The sequence below is a fragment of the Lipomyces japonicus genome, assembly GCF_038497905.1.
Source record: "Lipomyces japonicus strain CBS 7319 unplaced genomic scaffold V1514scaffold_19, whole genome shotgun sequence".
NCBI lineage: Eukaryota > Fungi > Ascomycota > Lipomycetes > Lipomycetales > Lipomycetaceae > Lipomyces > Lipomyces japonicus.
Window position 1 is genome coordinate 58,016 of NW_027117831.1, and position 17,901 is coordinate 75,916.

The 17,901-nt window shown below is 44.8% G+C and overlaps 9 protein-coding genes across 9 annotated transcripts; 4 read left to right on the forward strand and 5 right to left on the reverse strand.

Annotated features, from left to right (window-relative positions):
* The first annotated feature begins 235 nt into the window (after positions 1–235).
* On the forward strand, positions 236–3,062 carry V1514DRAFT_330813 (fungal-specific transcription factor domain-containing protein). Its single transcript, XM_066927567.1, has one exon. It carries the CDS (start codon positions 290–292, stop codon positions 2,936–2,938), a length of 2,649 nt encoding a protein of 882 aa, XP_066783362.1. The 5' UTR covers positions 236–289; the 3' UTR covers positions 2,939–3,062.
* Positions 3,033–4,283, reverse strand: V1514DRAFT_367688 (eukaryotic translation initiation factor 2 alpha subunit-domain-containing protein). The gene is made up of 2 exons (XM_066929878.1): positions 4,119–4,283; positions 3,033–4,046 (listed from the first exon to the last, which is right to left on the reverse strand). Exons 1-2 carry the CDS (start codon positions 4,194–4,196, stop codon positions 3,195–3,197), a joined length of 930 nt encoding a protein of 309 aa, XP_066783363.1. The 5' UTR covers positions 4,197–4,283; the 3' UTR covers positions 3,033–3,194.
* Positions 4,284–4,380: 97 nt separating this feature from the next.
* Positions 4,381–5,783, forward strand: V1514DRAFT_330818 (uncharacterized protein). Its single transcript, XM_066927568.1, has 3 exons — positions 4,381–5,149; positions 5,207–5,331; positions 5,424–5,783. Exons 1-3 carry the CDS (start codon positions 4,420–4,422, stop codon positions 5,544–5,546), a joined length of 978 nt encoding a protein of 325 aa, XP_066783364.1. The 5' UTR covers positions 4,381–4,419; the 3' UTR covers positions 5,547–5,783.
* On the forward strand, positions 5,650–7,620 carry V1514DRAFT_356897 (uncharacterized protein; the record flags this gene model as incomplete). The annotated part of the gene is made up of 3 exons (XM_066929652.1): positions 5,650–6,400; positions 6,464–7,010; positions 7,079–7,620. The coding sequence occupies exons 1-3, from the start codon at positions 5,918–5,920 to the stop codon at positions 7,618–7,620; spliced, it is 1,572 nt and encodes a 523-aa protein (XP_066783365.1). The 5' UTR covers positions 5,650–5,917.
* An 874-nt stretch (positions 7,621–8,494) lies between these two features.
* Positions 8,495–10,143, reverse strand: V1514DRAFT_330822 (uncharacterized protein). The gene is made up of 2 exons (XM_066927569.1): positions 8,795–10,143; positions 8,495–8,724 (listed from the first exon to the last, which is right to left on the reverse strand). The coding sequence occupies exons 1-2, from the start codon at positions 9,976–9,978 to the stop codon at positions 8,718–8,720; spliced, it is 1,191 nt and encodes a 396-aa protein (XP_066783366.1). The 5' UTR covers positions 9,979–10,143; the 3' UTR covers positions 8,495–8,717.
* Positions 10,144–10,418: 275 nt separating this feature from the next.
* On the reverse strand, positions 10,419–11,163 carry V1514DRAFT_267010 (40S ribosomal protein uS3; the record flags this gene model as incomplete). The annotated part of the gene is made up of 2 exons (XM_066924805.1): positions 10,419–10,948; positions 11,022–11,163. Coding segments are annotated over 2 exons (672 nt in total), but the record flags the coding sequence as incomplete, so codon positions are not given.
* Positions 11,164–11,716: 553 nt separating this feature from the next.
* Positions 11,717–13,334, forward strand: V1514DRAFT_330826 (Gtr1/RagA G protein conserved region-domain-containing protein). Its single transcript, XM_066927570.1, has 3 exons — positions 11,717–11,839; positions 11,910–12,011; positions 12,087–13,334. Exons 1-3 carry the CDS (start codon positions 11,742–11,744, stop codon positions 13,042–13,044), a joined length of 1,158 nt encoding a protein of 385 aa, XP_066783368.1. The 5' UTR covers positions 11,717–11,741; the 3' UTR covers positions 13,045–13,334.
* Positions 13,335–13,954: 620 nt separating this feature from the next.
* On the reverse strand, positions 13,955–16,026 carry V1514DRAFT_330829 (uncharacterized protein). The gene has a single exon (XM_066927571.1). The coding sequence runs from the start codon at positions 15,950–15,952 to the stop codon at positions 14,009–14,011; it is 1,944 nt and encodes a 647-aa protein (XP_066783369.1). The 5' UTR covers positions 15,953–16,026; the 3' UTR covers positions 13,955–14,008.
* V1514DRAFT_330830 (uncharacterized protein) lies at positions 16,027–17,629 on the reverse strand. The gene is made up of 2 exons (XM_066927572.1): positions 17,471–17,629; positions 16,027–17,387 (listed from the first exon to the last, which is right to left on the reverse strand). The coding sequence occupies exons 1-2, from the start codon at positions 17,590–17,592 to the stop codon at positions 16,340–16,342; spliced, it is 1,170 nt and encodes a 389-aa protein (XP_066783370.1). The 5' UTR covers positions 17,593–17,629; the 3' UTR covers positions 16,027–16,339.
* Positions 17,630–17,901: the final 272 nt, after the last annotated feature.

Sequence of the window (17,901 nt, forward strand, 5' to 3'; positions counted from 1 at the left end):
AGGGTCAGGGTCAGGGTCCGTCAATGGCATAGCATATCTGCGCCGACGCTGGGTGCTTGCAAGTGCAACCTGGACTCCGATGACATGTCACTTCGGTTCCGGTTCCGGTTCCGGCAGAAAGTGCCGGCATCCGACGTCAGCGGCCCTTGCCCTTGCCTTCGCTCTTGCCCTTGCCCTCACCCTTGCCCTCGATTGCGGGGTCCGGCGATGATGTGGTCCCTTGATGTCAGATATTCAATCATTTGTGCTATAATTACTCGTTCTTCGACACTCCTCCAGCTTCAGTGCCATGCCAGACATGCCTGCACCGCCGCAGCAATCTCAGCTACCACAATCACCACAATTTTCCGTGCACCACCAGCAATATCAACCCCACAGTGAGCAGCAAGTTGCCTACGTGCATCGTGTTCCACCGGTACGTCGGCCATTCCGACAACGTCGCAAGGACCCGTCGTGCGATGCCTGTCGTGAGCGTAAGGTCAAGTGCGATGCGTTTGAAGACTCAGCTTGCTCGGAATGTTTATCGCGCATGCTCACTTGTCAATTCACAAAAGATCATTCCCGTCGCATGTCGTCACTCAAGCAGATTCAAGATCTGGAGCGCCAACTTGAATGCGCTAGGGCCCACATTACGGCTCTGGCCTCTGCAGCATCGGATGGGTTGCCTAGAACTAGCATAAATTGCCGCAGCGATCGTGACTACGAATATGAATACCCTTGCTCGGGCGAAGCACCCTACAATGTCTCAGAGGTCCCGGCCATACCCATGCCGCTGCCATCGCAGCATAGTATGCCTCGCGCCCGCATTGATATTGACTTCTCCACCCTTAGAGCTCATTTGATAAAGTACAATCGCGGCGCATTTAAGCCTCCAGCGCAATATCGTGCCGGTGCGGTTGAGGCTCATCAAGCTCTTTTGTCTTCGACTCAAGACATTCGCTCTGCTCTCGCACTGCCTCCCAAGCACGAGGCACAAACTCTAATTGGCCATTATTACGAGTCCTTTCATTCTTGGATGCCTATTGTGCATTGGCAAACATTCCTATCTCAATTTGAAGGCCTATACTCTGCTCCTAACGACACTGCTGGCCTTTCCGCGGTTTCACCTGCTTGGGCATCTCTTTTACTCGCCATGATGGCCTGCGGTGCCCGCGCCCAGCCTCTTCACGGTGAACAGGCCCGTGTGGCTACACAAAAGGGTAGAGACTACATTGTTGCCGCCCGGACCCTCATAGACTATTTCAATGACTCGTTTACTATTGATCATTGCCGAATGGCCCTTTTACTTACAGTTTTTCTTTACGAGATTAATTGCACCTCTGCTGCCTGGACCTGGCTTGCAGCAGCCATTCGCATGGCAATAGACATTGGTCTTCACCGTGAAATCGCAACTCCTGGATTGTCATTTCTTGCTCTTGAAGTTCGGCGTCGTGTGTGGTGGGCCATGTACGTGTGGGATAGGATTCTTTCCGCCGAACTTGGCCGTTCCCCTCTCGTATCTGATGACGAATGTGACGTTTCGTTTCCAATTCCAGTTGACTGTCATTGCTTGTCCAGTACTGGAGTTACTTTACCACCACAACCTCTAGAACTCTCACCTCCCGGCTCGCCTGGAGAGACCAGCTTGCCTTTGTTTTCGTCATCTTCGTCGTCTTCGTTTGTTGGTTGTTACTTAGTTCCGACCATTCACGTTCTTCGAGTCTTGTCCCCTCTTCGACACACACTTAAATCTCCAGTTCTGACTAGGACCACGTTGTCCACTTTCGATGGTTATTTTTCTCAGGCGTGGTCTGCTTTTCCATTTTTGGCCAATGCTGGTTCAACCTCTCCAATTTCTTCACCTGCTACTGCTTTCACATCATCATCTCTCATGCTCGACCCTTTAGCTCTTATTCCACTTTCGCTTTTGCAGCATCTGCGACTTACTCTTCACCGTCACAATTTATCCCCGCACGCTCCTGCTGACCTACGTTCGTTTGCACTTTCCAGGTGTGCAGGAATCTCCCTAGAAACAGCTACTTTTCTTCAACGCACAATGATAACATCTGACGGGCCAAAGCCGATGTTATCTGTAGATTCAAAATCTTCCGAACAAATTTGGGCAGAAAGAATAACGGAGACATCAACTGTGTTTGTGTTAACTAACATTTGGCGGTCTACATTGGCGTTGATTGCTCGTGGTGAATTCCTTCATGCCATGGTATGCGTCAAAGTTTTGGCTGCTGTTCATGAGCACCGTGAGGTTAATGTGGCTTGTGGGCTCTATATCGAGGGTTTTCTTCTTCTTCTCAAGGAAAGGCTTGCGAGTGATCCATGCAATTTTAGAATTGAGGATGACGAAGATCTTATGGCTTTAGTATCCGGTGACATGCAAGCTAGCTCAGACGCTTGGATTTGGGGAGAAACGAATAGTGAGGGTAGTTCTAGCAGCAGTATTGGCAAAACTGGAAGCAACTCCAACCTTGGGGCCGATAGCAGTAGTTACATGCTTAGTATTCAGGCCATTGTCAGTAACATGCCGCCTTCCGCTGGCACTCACGAACACATTGGCACGACTCCGCACATGTTTACTTATGACGTGCAGAACGGTGGCACCAGCGACGATTCTAAAGCTTGGTGCAACTGGGTAGGACTAGAAAATCACTTAAGTGATCTTGCCGGCATGCAGGCACTGAATGCCTCTCGTGTTCAATTTGAAGCACAATGCCAGTCGTTTGGTATTGATGCCAAGATATTCGAAGTCGGTCGTAATTTAGGCCCGTTGTTAGTGGGATCGGTAACAACGGTTCTTGTTGCAGGTGTCGAGAAGAAACGTGGACGGCAAGTTAAGGACAAGAAAGAATACAATTTATTCGATGCAGAAAATTTACGTCAGATGGAGTCAGAAGAGAGGCAGTGTGTTAAAAGGCAAAGGATTTCAATCGCTAATATTATATGAGTTTGGGACTATGTTTTAACGAATAATGTTGTTGTTTTTATTGGGATGGGTTTATTTTTTTTTTGATATTGGGTCTTGGGAGTACGTATATTTGTAGTGTTTGTAATATTATTTTTTTTAACAATAACTTATAAAAATGTATACATCAGCAATCGTTCATGTATATTCTTGCAAAACTCCATATCCGTTGACAACATATGTGAACAAAATACAAACCACTGAAAAAAAGAAACTTTTTAACAAAACCGATAACTGTCTATTCAATATCACCAGCCTCGCTCTCAGAGTCGTCATCGTCACCAGACACTTGCTTGTTTTCAAGTTCTTTCCGTTCCATAAGTGCTTGTAATTCAGCATCATCGCTCTCGGTGACGGCCTTGGGTTGCATCCTGACCGTGAATTCTCCACCTGCTTGCTTAATGCTGGTCTCGATCTCAACAATCGCTTTCTCCAGGGCCTCGATTCCGAGTTGCTTGTCGAGGCAGTGCGACGTGAGGACGTACAACGGAGGCGACACAAGCCTAACCTTGATCGGAACCTCATCAGTATGCACTGCTTCTGCTTTCTTAAGTGCGGTCTTGACCGCATCGATTCCTTCGTAGCCAAAACATGTGACGTCAACGTCGGCACGCACCTTGGTCGGCTGTGGCGTGAGTCGTCGGGCAATGTGTTGCAATAAGTCCTCCAATACGACTTTTGAAGGTGCCTCGATACCTTCAAACACGGTTTCCGGATTCGTGATTGCGATCTTGAACGCGTCATATGCGTGTCCATATTTGCGGTACAAAGGCCATCCAATCGTGGTATACAGTTCTTCAAGGGAAATGTTGTTCTTTTCCGCAACGTGTCGCAGGATTGAATGCACTGCTTTAGACTTGTTAAATTTTTCTTCACACTTGATCACGTCCTCTGCCGAAACTCGACGTTTGGAAAGATCAATGTATCCCTTTTCCTTGTCCACTCTGAGCACGACCACAACTTCGTTTCTACCAACGCGAATGAGCTTCTGGATTGATCGAATTCGGCGACGTGACAATTCTGAAAGCAAAATCATGCCCTCGATATTATCATATTCAAGAAGCTTCACGTATGCTCCCATCTCAGCAATCTATGCACATAATTAATAAAAAAAAATTTATGCCGCATGTTTTTATCATTCGCTTATTTCAATTTATCTTACCTGTCGAACATTGACCACGACCACATCGTCAACTTCTGGAAACTTGTTCTCATAAAATCTGCAGTTTGACAAGCTCATGGCGTATTATAATCTCGTTCAAAAATTGTGCCACGTATCTGATTAAAAAAATAAAATAAAAATCTGAATTGATTTTGTTTGCTTACTATTATTTATTGTGCTGGGGTTGCAGAGATAATTTTTCCTAAACAAAACCACGCCGGCGGTTAGGGCTATGCTCGACTACATCTCCAAATCCAAACGGACCAAGTGATCAGAAAAACTGTATTCCATCAGCTGAAATATGTCTGCACGTATTCGTCTTGCCGGGAATAGTCCAAAATTAAGCATGGCTTCTACGCAGGTCAATATTTATCATGACGATCAACTAAGTTTGACTTCAACAGCGACTCCTGTCAAGACAGTCATACTAGAACACAAGGGAACCAATTCATTCCTTAAAACGGAGTGCGCTAAGCAATCTTCAAGAAATGACATGAAATATGCATCCGCACGGATGCCTGTTGATTTTGTGAAAAGGCCTTTGCTGACTCTTAAACGTGCATCCAGTTTCGCTACTATGCAGGCGGTATCGCTGGCAAGCCAGACCAGATTGCCCTTGTCGGAATTGAAGCAGTCGAAATATAGTGCCATCAATAGCCTTATTCCCGTTTCAAAATCTAAAGTTACCAAAGATCTTTTTATTCAGTCGTCAGTTAGCAACTTGAAAGTGTCAACAAGCAGCTCTGATATTGCAGGAACTGCAGAAAAAATTAAAATTGAAGAAAAAGATACCAATGATGCCAGTGTTGAAAAGCTCATTTTGAGACCTCCTAATGCTTCTCGTTTTACGTTATTAACACCAGAAGTAATAGAGAATTTTGAAAAGAATACCGAACATGGTCAAGAAAGAACAATCTCGTTTCTGCCTCTCACGCCTTCTCAGACTGATAATCCCTGCGATGTATTCCTGTTACCTATACCAGATGAATCACGCTGTAACTGCTTAAAGACTGACGAAATATCCGAAGCTGGTATATTATACATAACTTGTTACTATGATACTTTTTTTTATTAATGGATATTTTCAGAGGACAGCGGATATAATGCGAGTATGGAAAGCGTGGCTGATGAATGCGAAACGCACAACAACTTCAACGACTTACATGTTCAAACTTTGCATGCAACAAATGATTTAAGCCTGAGTATAAACATTGTAATTATATTTATTTTACGTATTTTACGTATTTTATGTTTTTTTTTTTTTTTTTTTTGGTATTTTCTTCCGTGTGTTCTAACGATTTCCAGGGGCTGGGACTTTTGATACCGCTGTTTAGCATGGCCCTTCTAGGATTTTTGTATGCCATTGCGTTTACATTTAGGTTTCATGGCTTGACAAATGATTATTCAAATGCCGGAATGTCAGATTGAAATCCGGCACGTCTTTACTGATGTTTAAGATTTTGGTTTGGCTGGCATTATATTGGTTAGGTCATGAGTATTGTGTTGCTTGACGTATTCTTGATTTACTATGTCGAATGCTGGATGCATTTTATTTTTTAGTCTAAATTTTTTGTATGCATGCAAATGTTTAATCGAGTCTCGTTTTGTTGAAGAGCGGTAAATGAATATATTTAATGTATTATCTTTTTGAAGGTGCGGCGGCTGAGTTTATTCATTTTGTAAACTTCATTCGAAATCTGATCGATCAGTATTGCATGGATATAATCCTAATTATCACGACACTGAATGCTAGGGAAAAAAAAATTTCAATTTTTACACGGCCAGATTAGAATATTTTTATGCCACCAAAGCGAACGGGCAGCAAATCCTCGTCGTTGTCGAAGCGAAGCCGACGTGGTTCGAGACGATCCGCGGGACTGTTTATTCGAAAGTTAACCACCTCTGGTGATGACGAAGATGATTTAAATTACGTGGCATCGGATGATAGTGAAGATGAACAAGTGAACAAGCCGGTTAGGGGTAAGACGTACGATTACTATGAAATTAATGACGACGATGACAACGTTCCTTTGGCCAAACGAGCCCACGGCAACAGACGAATCATACCTCGTCAGGCTGAACCATTACCGTCGCAAGTCAACGAAATTTCAAACCGAAATTTGCAGCATGGCAAGTGCATGATTCAACATATGCCGCAAGAAATATTGGACATGATTATTTTTTATATCTTACCGCCCGATTTATTGTTGCCAGGCGACAAGAAGCAAAGAAATCGTGAAGTAATGGAATATTGCTACGTGTCTCGACAATTCAGAGCATTGGTGCGTAATTACTTAAGTCATCTAATTAAGGCATGAGGCTGACGTTTTTTTATGCAAATTCAGTTTCAACCTATTCTTTTCGAAGATTTGAATGTCGAGCAAATCCGGCCGCTATATGCACTGGCAAAACTATTTACGCACTCACCCGGTTTGAAGTCATATGTCAAAGAAATTTCAATTCATGTCCAATCAAGCGTTACCGAAGAAGCAAACATGGTTGCCAGAGCGTTGGAATCTACGATTGGCAGGTGCACGAATTTGCAATGTTTGACATTGAGATTGACCGCACCAATGGGATTTCAAATAATTTGTCCGACATTGTCCTCAACTTTTTTGGTTCCGTCGTTACGCAAGTTTTCACTTATTGCTAAAATCTTGTCATCGTTATCATTTATGAATATTTTTTTTGCATTTCCTAATCTTGATGACGTGCAACTTTGTGAAATTGATTTCTCAAAATTGCAATATAACGGTGAAATGTTTGGTCATCATTTGTCAAAAATCAAAAATATTTCGATTTACCATTGCAAGTTAAGCAGATGTTTGGCAGCGACTCTTGGTTCAAATTTTAAAGGTCTTCAGTCAGTATTTTTATATCTTATTGGTAATGGTATGTATGTTAATGGGGAAATAGTCATCACTAAATGAGTTGATGAGTTAATAATAATTTTGTCTTAGGACCTTATTTTCAACTTTTGGAAGAGCTGCATCAAAACTGCCCTAAACTATCAATGTTGCATCTAGACGGGTTTATCAAAGACGAACCAGCAATCCCAACAAAAATGTGGACGACGCTGACCAAAATTGAACTTCACCTGCGTCGGCATTCTTTTGACGTGAAACAATGTTATCCTAAATTTGGATCAAATGGAATAACGGATCTGCGTAATTTAAAGTTTCTTCGCGTTATGGAAACACCGAATAACCTGACTGTCGAGCAGGCACAAAATTTATTGCAAACTGTCAAGGAACTTGCTGAAGTAATCAACAGTCATGCTGATGATCAAGGAATTTACAAAAATAATGTTCAACATGTGTCATTTATAGTTAAACCGGAACGCAAGGCCGTAATTGAAAATTTGAAACTGCTTGGCGATTTTGACAGGGCTAATGGTGCACTCTTGATATCTACAGGAGATAAATTTACAACAGACAGCGCAAAAGTTAGGCTTAATTTGAATTTTTATAATGGTTTGGCAAACCAGGTAGGAAATTCTTAATTATTTATTATTTTTGTGTCAAACGGATCTGAAAAAAAATTTGCGAAAGTGTTCGCTCAGTGAAAATTGAATAATTCGATTCAATTAACCGTTTGTTCAATATGACTCACGCTATTTCAATAATTAACACTGATAATACCACCTTATCTTGCTCAAGCTAAATTATTATCATATATTTTCAAAATGATGCATGCTAAGATTTATTTTGTCACTTGTAATAATTGTGTTCATTTCGTGACCGTTATTTGATATATAAGGACAGATAAGGACCACCGAAATTGCAGCAAGAGTTTGCTGACACTGCGCAATCAATCGGGTTACTATATTGCATCCATTAAATAAAAAGCTTTTTTTTTTTTTAAAAGGAAAAAAACCTTGACTGCGAATGCGAATGCGAATGCTCGTTTAAGAATAACCACTTTGCGGGACTGCATGCCAAATTTCTATTATGTTTGCATGTTCAATTTTTTGTAGGTTTGAAAAAAACATGCAGCTTACGTTTTATTTCTGGATCCGGAGAAACTGTGCAGTGATGAGTTACTGCAAGCAGGGAATGTAGAGCGAATTAATGTAGTAGTCATCCAATGTGATAGTTGGTATACCGAATCCTTTCCAGATGTCCCTGTTTTGTGCGTCATAAATAAGCAATGTTAAAAAAAAAATAAATTTAATCTCACTGTCAGGAATTTTTAAAAAAATGAGCACCGCCTCATGTCTAAATGACACAAGTAAGTTTAATGTCGACTGCAATTTGACCAAGACTCGACAAAAGGGTTTACATTCTTAATCTATTTTTCTTTTTCCTTTTTTTTAATTTTTTTTTTTTTTTGCAAAAATGTTGTATTATACACATATTCGTTAATATTAAATACATTGTGTTGATTGATAATCCTCTTGTTATATTTTTTTAGGTAGTCGCAGGGATGAGAAAGGAAAAAAAGAAAGAAATGAAAAGGGAAAACGATATGAATGAGCAAATGAAGAAGGAGAGAGGAGAAAAAAAGACAAGGAAGAGGAAGACAGGAAGACGTAGAATCAGTAAAAAATGAAGGAGGAGGAGGAGGAAGTGAGAAAAAAATTTATAATGTGCCCTTTAATTACTCGCTGTGAAACGGTTTGTTAATCAACCAAATTTAAATTGTCATTTGATCAATAGTAAATATTCAAAACTTACTCATCTTGTGCTTGCTCGCGTTGACGTCGAAGCTTTTCATGTTCAAGTTGTTCATACAAAAGGTACAATGCTTGCTCGTTCTCTTCAGGCGTACCTCTAATAGTAAACATGCGCTCACCAGATTCATCATGTGGTTGCTTAGCGATCGAGATGCGGGCACCACTGGCGCGCCTGATTTCTTGAATCTTGGAACCTCCGCGGCCAATGATGCAGCCAACCATGTCGGCCGGAATGGAAATATTTTGCGTTTGGTCACCTTCAACCGCTGCCGATGATGATGATGATGATGATGCCGCCTGCTTACCACCATGTGACGAATTCTCGTCAAAATCGGCCGGATTGCCGGTCCGTATGCGTTGCTGATGATGATGGTGGTGGTGATGGGTGCCGGCCGACGATGGTGATGATATTGATGCCAAGGCCGCTGCTGTGCCGTATTCCTGCCGGGCCTGAGGAATGTACAATGTAGTGTTGGCACCACGCTCCCAGTCATCGAGCAGGCACTTGGCGATCCGCCACACGGCCTTGTGAATCGCGTCCGCCGTACCTTGGACCTCGACCACTCGCTCGGTCGAGTACGGCAACGTGTCCTTGGATGCAACCATGCGCACGCTGCATTCGTCCTGAATCGCCTTGATATTTACGCCCATGCGGCCGATGATGGAACCCATCTGATTATGTGAGATCAGCAACCGGATCGACGTCGTGCCCGGCGGGCTGTTCGTGTTTGCCGGAGGCGACTCGATCAATGTCTGTGACGCCATCGCGTACGCTCTTGCCACGCCATCCAATGATCCGGTCACGGACAGGACCCGATCTGGCACGCTCGGCACTACTTTTGTCACGCCGGCCTTGACGCCGGTCTCCTCACGCAAGTCGGCTACGTTTTTTCCTTGCTTGCCAATAATGATGCCGGCTTCCTTGGTCGATACCAATGCGCGCAATGTTAGCGTGGTCGGAGCGAACGATTCTTCACGTTGTGAAGACGAATCAGCCGCGGGCGGAGCTGCAGCGGTGGTGGTAGCAGTAGCAGAAGCAGAAGTCGTAGATATGGTCGGAATCGAAATGGTAGTAGCAGAAGGAGCAACTGAAGTCGAGCTTGTAGGAGAGGAAGAAGCCGATTCGGTGGGGAATTGCTTGTCAAAGACTTGTTGTTGATGCTGCTGCTCGACGTTGGCGGTCATGACTGATGGATGGAAGGGATGGTGAGAAAGTGAGTGAGTGAGCAAGCGAGAAAAAGGGTGTTGGGTTGAGAGTAAAGGAGAAATGAATTGAAAAGTTTGAAAGCTGGGATCGAGGACGATGAGCTGCGGGGTTTCGTAGGTGACAAGTTGGTGGGTTGGAGAAAGACGTTCGACAGGTGAAAAAGGGCTGCCCGCAATTTCGCCAGAGATGTTCGTTCAGTCACGTGACCATGGTGGCCACGACCGTTCGAATTTGACATGTCGATTAGACGATTTTTTGAACATTACAGATTTATTTTGAAATACAGTACAAACTATTTTTGTTTTTATTACTCGTTCTACTGAGCAGTAACCTCCTCAGGCACAACGTCGACAGCGGGGGCGGCGTCAGCCTCCACCTCAGCCTCGTTGGCAGCAACAAGGTTGCTGTTGTACACAGTGCTTCGTGGCTCAATCACGCTTTCTTGCTCCTCCTTAGGCTCGATGATGGTGATAGCATCGGGCAGGGTCTTCTTTGGTCCGAGTCTGCCTTCAGTGTCGGTGCCGAGCATGATTTTGACCTTGACACCGAGCACGCCCTGGCGGAGCAGAACGTGGCGGGTGGCAGTGTCGATAAAGTCACGAGCGGGCTGACCGGAGTGGATCATGAAGCCGTCGGTGAACTTCATGGACTTGGCACGGGCGGCACGGAGCTTGCCAGAAACGACAACCTCGGCACCCTTGGCACCGGACTCCATGATGAATCGGAGAACACCGTAGCACGCCCGGCGGACGGCAAGACCGTTCAAAAGCTTGTACTTGAGAGACTCAGCCTGAGCAATAGCGCAAAGACCACGCTGCTGGACCTTTTCGGCGTAGATAACAACGCCACCTTCTCTGTAGCCAAAACGCTTCTGGATGAGCGATGTGAGCTCACGAATTCTTCGGCCTTGGGGTCCAAGAACATCCTGGGTGTGAGTAGCACGGATAACTATAACACGACCGTGGTGTTAGCCATCTTCAAATCCAAAAAAAAAAAAAAAATAAACAATAATAACACGTACCAATCTCAGTTCTGGTAGGAGCAGAGCGGACCTCAACACCGGCGTATCCCTCTTCAGCTAGCTCACGGGTGAAGAACTCGTTCAATTCAGCGAAAAGAACACCGTCAGCGACTTGCTTTCTCTTTGCGGACTTGTCAACCATTTTGATGTGATTAAAATTGTTTGAAAATGCTCTGAAACTGTAATAAAAAATCTGTTAGCATGATCAACCAAATAAAACCCTCTTTCCATCATTCATGCATGTGCCCATGCACCCACAAGTAAAACACTTGTCTGGCAGCACGTCTTAATAAAAAAAAGTTTCAATAAACACAAAGATCCATACGTACTTTGAACGAGCGGTTGTTGATGATAAAGGGCGATTGTAAGGAAGTGTGATCGTGAAGGAAAGGACGAAGCAACTTCGCGCCCTGCGAAGCCCCTGGGTAAGGGCTCGAATCTATTTGGCCCATTTCATTGTGCGCGTCAAAAAAGGCGCTCAAAACCCAGTCCAGCGTCTGACAAATACCGCAGTCACGGCAAGCTAATTAGGGCTGTACCCTAAATATCTAATAACAGTCACCTGATGCGAACGAATGACTGAACAGGGCGATAAGTTGTCGACGTGTCACCCCCTGAAATCATGTGGCGCTCGGGTGCGGGCCATCGCATTTTGATGCCGGCCTTGGCCGAAAGATGAGGCCTTACGTATAATGCGTCGAAGCTGAAATATTTGGGACCATGGCGCTTGTAAATATTGATAGCCATGACCGGCAACAGTACGGCGTGGGAAATGACTTTCTTCCGTTTCCAAAGATTGTCATGATGGGCTTGCGCAGGTATGAATTCGTTCGAACATTGAATTGTTACATCATGGCGACCGGGCTGACTGACATGAGTGGGTTAAAGGGGTGGCAAATCATCAATATGTCAAGTCATGTTTCATAACATGCAGCCACTAGATACGTTATATATTGAAAGCACGACAGCACCAACCAGCTCGATATTCAGGTACGAAAAGTCATTGAAATGGCGTAAAGGCCATTCGGTTACTAATTTATCATCATTTTTTTGCATTTTAATTAGTTCGTTTATTGATTTTGAAGTGGTCGAACTACCTGGCCAGATCGACGTGACCGAGGCCATGATTGACGCGGACCGGATATTCGCCAACGTGGGCGCGCTCATCTACGTGATTGATTCGCAAGACGAATACATCAACTCATTGGCCAACTTAAATTCCGTGATTGTGCACGCGGTCAGGGCAAACCCGGCGATCAATATCGAAGTATTTATTCACAAGGTGGATGGATTGAGTGAAGATTTCAGGCTGGACGCTCAACGGGACATCACGCAGCGGGTCACGGACGAATTACTCGACGTTGGATTGGTAAACTTGTCCATCTCATTTCATTTAACCAGCATCTTTGATCATTCAATCTACGAAGCTTTTTCTCGGGTCGTGCAAAAATTAATCCCGCAGATGGCCACGTTGGAAAACTTGTTAAACGTGCTTTGCCAGCATTCAGGTATCGAAAAGGCGTTTTTGTTTGATATCGGTTCCAAGATCTTTGTCGCCACGGATTCATCACCCATGGATATTCCGACTTATGAGATTTGCACTTATTTTATTGACATCACGGTCGACATGAATACCTTGTACCATCAGGACCAGCCGTTACCTGAACCAACAGCATCAATCACAGCGGCAGAAGACGCCGGGGTTTCACAAGCAGGTACGGTGGTCATCGGCCACAACAACAATGACAACAATAGCAGCAACAATAGTACTCTCCACAACAAGCTACCGCAACAACAAAAATTACAATTACAACAACAAGAGCAACGGCAGCAGCAGCGGCGGCGGCGGATCGGGTCAACATCACGACTCAGCAACGGCGTGATTTTATATTTGCAACAGATGGTTAAGGGTTTGGCTTTGGTTTGTCTCATGCGTAAGGAAAATACGCCAAAGATGGCACTGGTGGAGTATAACGTTGAATTTTTTAGGGACGCGTTGGAGCATTTGTGGATGGTTGGTTGAACGAGAACAGGAAAGATGAAAAAAAAAGAAAAATATAAAATAAAAATAACACGGCATAATGATGTGCTGGAGGCATAAGCACAACGGCACTTGAAGAGATTTTATTATTTCGTTCTTTTTAAAAACACAATCCAGTAGAACCTGCGTAATTGCATGTCAAATTTGCACCCCAAAAATATGAAACTGCCAGAATATGCCAGAATCCAGAGCACAAAAAAATGCGTATTTTCTAAAAATTTTTTTGTATTTTCATTTTTATTATGCCTAAATAGATTTATTCATTCGAGTAATTTCAGATCGTTATATTGATATTTAAATGCAGAAGCTCAATCTGGCTGTTTACAGTACTACTATGGCAAGGGTTATCTGACCGTTACTTTGTATGTACTTTTATACGGGACTTTGGAAAGTCCATGCCAACCCAATATACCGTTAGCAAGGTTTGGCTGTAACGTTAATTAATGAAGTGAAATACGTCATCTAGTATATAGTCCTGGTTTCTCGGAATTCATATTTTATTAAACCTTATCATGAATTAGCTCAACCCGTGTTGATGCTCCAAACCAAAATAATAAAATAACTTGGCACTTCAAAAAAAAAAAAAAAAAAAATAGAAAAAGAAAAAGAAATTAAAATAAATGTTGTTGTTGAGCCAGAACTCAGAAATTTCCATAACTATCTACTTTCTTTGAAGCCGGAAATTTGACTACCACTACTTGTTTGTTGCTACGACTACGTTGTTTGCTTGTGCACGACTGGGCAATCGTTAGCTACTATAGGTATATAGTAATAATACCTATTCATTGAGACATAATTGTAACAAAGGATCCGGGGAGTTAGAGCGGGAACGGGATGGAACGGAAGAAGACTTCGTTACATGTCTGGTTGGCCAAGACTTCATTACAATAATAATAAATGAAAAGATTAAAATTAAAATCATTAACAAAAATTATGAACTTTAAAATCATGCCATCCCCTTGGACATTTTCTTTGTCCGTTGATCTCGCCGGTTGTGGTTTGCATGCTTGTAGCCTTTATTTGCTCCTCGCCCGCCTCGTCCTCCTCCTGGCTTGCCTCTGCTGCTACTTTGATTCGAACGAGAACGAGAACCAAAAGATTCAGTTTCTTCGGTGGATTCTTCGCCCGCAACCGCAGTGTTTTTGTTGTTGTTATTGCTACTACTACTACTGCTGCTGGTGCTGTTGCTGCTACTGCTGGTGCTTTCAGTTTTGTTACCTTTAAACATGAATTGCGTTTCCAACCGCTTTTGCCGTCGCGGATCTCGTCGCAACATGGTTGCCCATCCTTCAACCTGTTCGTCCGTCCAAGAAGTCGCGGTCTTGATTTGGTTTCTGACCTTGGACCCGCGTGATTTTCGGTCGAATTCAGATTGCGAGCTTGTATAAATGGCCCATAAATATTTTTCAACATCTTGATCTCGCTGGTCTTGCTGCTGCTGCTGTTGCTGCTGCCCAGACGAATCGTTGAATGATTCGCCAGGTTCTGCAGAGTAAACCTGAGCACCAGCTTCAACATCATCATAAGTGTCATCCCGTTCGTCCTCATCATCATCCCAAATTTGTTTAATCCTGTCAATAATTTTTTGCTTGTCGTTCATGGCTGGCGCTGCCCGAAACTCAACTTCATGATCCCTGCGACCGAAATGGATCGACCCAGGTTCAAAGTCCAAATTGTCAAATCGTTCCTGCTCTGTCTTGACATTAGACACTGAAATATTTTTTTCCCAATCACTCTCAACCTGCCCGTCCTGCTCGTTATCGTCATTGTAGTCGATAACGTACGAAATCACTGCTTCCGGAGTCGAATGAACTGATAACAACGACCGGATGCGGTCATCAGTCAGATGTGGGAAAATTGACTTAACTTTTGCAATTTGCTTCTCTAATTGAATTGTGTTTCTGCGCTTGACCCGGTACGTGTGCTTCAACTGGTCAACCAGGTCATTACCAAGTCGTAACTTGATGCCATCTAATGTTACCAGCAAGTTTTCTAACGGAACCGAACTAGATGATGATGACGATAACGCGGTAGCAACCCGCTTGCGCAAGCTGGTCCGGGTGATTAGCGCCAGTAATAGTTCGCCTGAGGTGGCCTTCGACGGTGCAGGAAGAGCATGCACTAACTTGACAATGTTCTCAACCGCAGCAGCAGCGTCTGCGTCTAAAAGACTGGATACGGACAGATTGGCAACCTTTAGTGCAATCTCTGCCACAGAAGGTTGATCGTCCTGGTCCTGGTCATTGTCGTTCACGACATTGCTACCGTTTGCACCCGCGGTCGTGACAACGCTATGCTTGCAAATTTCGGACAGAGGCATGATCCATGCATCAACAGGCCCCGCCCAAGCAATCACGACCTTGCTGTCTTTGAAAATTACTTGCAAGGCATGCAGTTCATCGAGCCCGAATTGGCGATCCTTAATGCGATCCAGCACGTGGGCGCGCAGCAGGTTGATTGCGGGTCCTGCGGATCCTGCCGCTGCCCGATGAACAATGCTGGTCACGGTCGCATGATTGCCCCTCGCGTAAAGCCGAACAAAACCCCATAGCATGCTTGCGTTCGTGAACGAGCTGGCGTGAGCGTATTGCCTGTTCAGCAGGACAAACACGCGCTTGCGAAGTTCGAGCTCGTCGTCGTCGTTGTCATGATGATTCGTGTTGTTACTCCTTGTTAAAGCTGATGCTGCCACGGTGACATATGATTGCAAGAATCGCTTAAAATTGGTGGCATGGTCGAGCGCTTCAGCAGGGTGGGAGATGTAAAATCCGGTGATTGATATCCATAGGTTCAACGCTGCGGCCCATAGTTCAGGGTCGAGTGTTCTGCGTATCGACAACTGCGGATAAGGCGCTACCGGAGGATTGGCCAGTGCCGGGTCTGAAGTCATAGCGGAGTAGAGGTTAATATGTTTTCTGTAACCATATATTCTTTAATACTTGATTTATATAACTAGTTATAACTTGTTTGTCAAATAAATTATCAAGAGTCATACTTTTGCTGACAGGCAAATTACAGCACCGATTACATCATCAACGCGAATCCCCATTATGTACACGATTTAGCCGACCATCCAAGATACAAAAGATAAAAATACAGTTAAAAAAAAAATACATGGACCGTTTCCATAGTATCAAGCGAAAGAGAAAAAAAAAAGTCTTACAAAACCACATTAAAAATAATAAAAAAAAAACACCACCCATTCCAAAAAAAAAAACAAAAAAACAGAAAATAATTCAATCAATTCGTAAAGTGCAAATGTGACGCCGCGGCCCTATTACACCGTCATGCCAGCCATGGAGGCCGCTTCAAGTAGTGCGTTCATTCCTTTCATATTTTCCGAAGATGAGCGTGAAATTTCAGCCGCGGGCGACGGGAGCGTGCGCATGGGTGGCAAGATGGTGAACTGTTGAATGGACGACGACTCAAGCGACTTAACATCCGGCAACCCAAACCTGGGCTCCGGCTCGGACAAGGTCGAGTTGGTGCTGGTGTCACTGCTGGAACTACCGTGACTGAGTCGCGGCGGCAGTGAAGGAAGAGGTGGAGGTGGTGCATGATGAGATGGGGTATAGTAAGCATGATGTGGCAGCGCGTGATTGGAGTGATGGTCATAGTAGTGGGAGGCATGTTGTTGAGGTAGCGGCAGTGGCAAGGCCACATTAGAATTACTGGTAGTGCTGTTAGAGTGGCCACGAGCAAGGTTGTAGTGATAGTAACTGTAAAAATCGTGATCGGCAGGTGGTTGTGGTTGTGGTGGCGGTAAGGTTGCGCTAGAAGGTGGTGTGGTGAATGCCGTGTTCATGGGAGGAAACCTCGGTGAGTAATAAGCTGGCTCGCCAGCTGTGCGGGCGGCAATTGGTGATGGTAACGGGAACATGGGCGATGTTGGCGTGAGGCTGGCGGACCGCGGCAGATGCGGCACAGACGTCGGACATGACGACGACGGCGGCGATGGCGGAGAAGACGATCGATCTGCCTGCAAAATCAGTGGACCAGGCCGATGCTGGTTGGGCCTGAACTTGGGCGGCGGTGGGAATGCGAACGATGACGGAGATGAGGACGTGGTAGGAGTCGGAGTGGGTGTATTACATGTGGTGGTGGTGGTGGTGGTGGTGGCGGTGTCAGATAATGATTGCCGCAAGCCGATAGAGTCAAAAATGCCCGAGGATGTGGTGGAGCCCTGCAAAGCAGCAGGCAAAGGCGTGGTTGTGGGGACAATGGCCTCGTTGGCATGCACGGTGTGAGCATGCTGGCGCAAGTTGTCGAGACGTGAGAACGTGCGGTTGCAATGGCATCGGAACGGGCGCTCGCCGGTATGCTTTCTGTTGACAACATATTAGCTACGGAACCAAATCAAGATCAAACTGGAGGTCCAAGAACAATGCTATGATATCACGGATCGTACCTGATGTGGCGGGCCAGATGCTCGGACCGAGTAAAAGTCATGCGGCAGTCGCCGTAACCGGCACACTGAAACACTTTTGGCGGACGTGGCTTGGTACGCCGACCAGACGAGGACGAGGACATGATATGGATAAAGGACAAGGGGAAACGGGGGCGACGGAGATGGTGATGGTGATGGTGATGGTGACGGTGACGGGGAACGAAGTTGGTTTAAATAAGGGATCCAGGAGTTTAAGTTCATATTCTTTTACATATGCAGGCCGCCTTGTCTCTTGTCTTGGGTGCCCGACGCGGGGCCGATCAAACGCAAACCTTCCGTACATATAACCCCAGAACAATAACGCAGGCACCAGGCTCCGACAAGCAGGACGGTTATGCCACGTCTGCGGCGCTGTTCCGGCGGCCCCTTGTTTTCTCTTCGCCTTGTCGTTG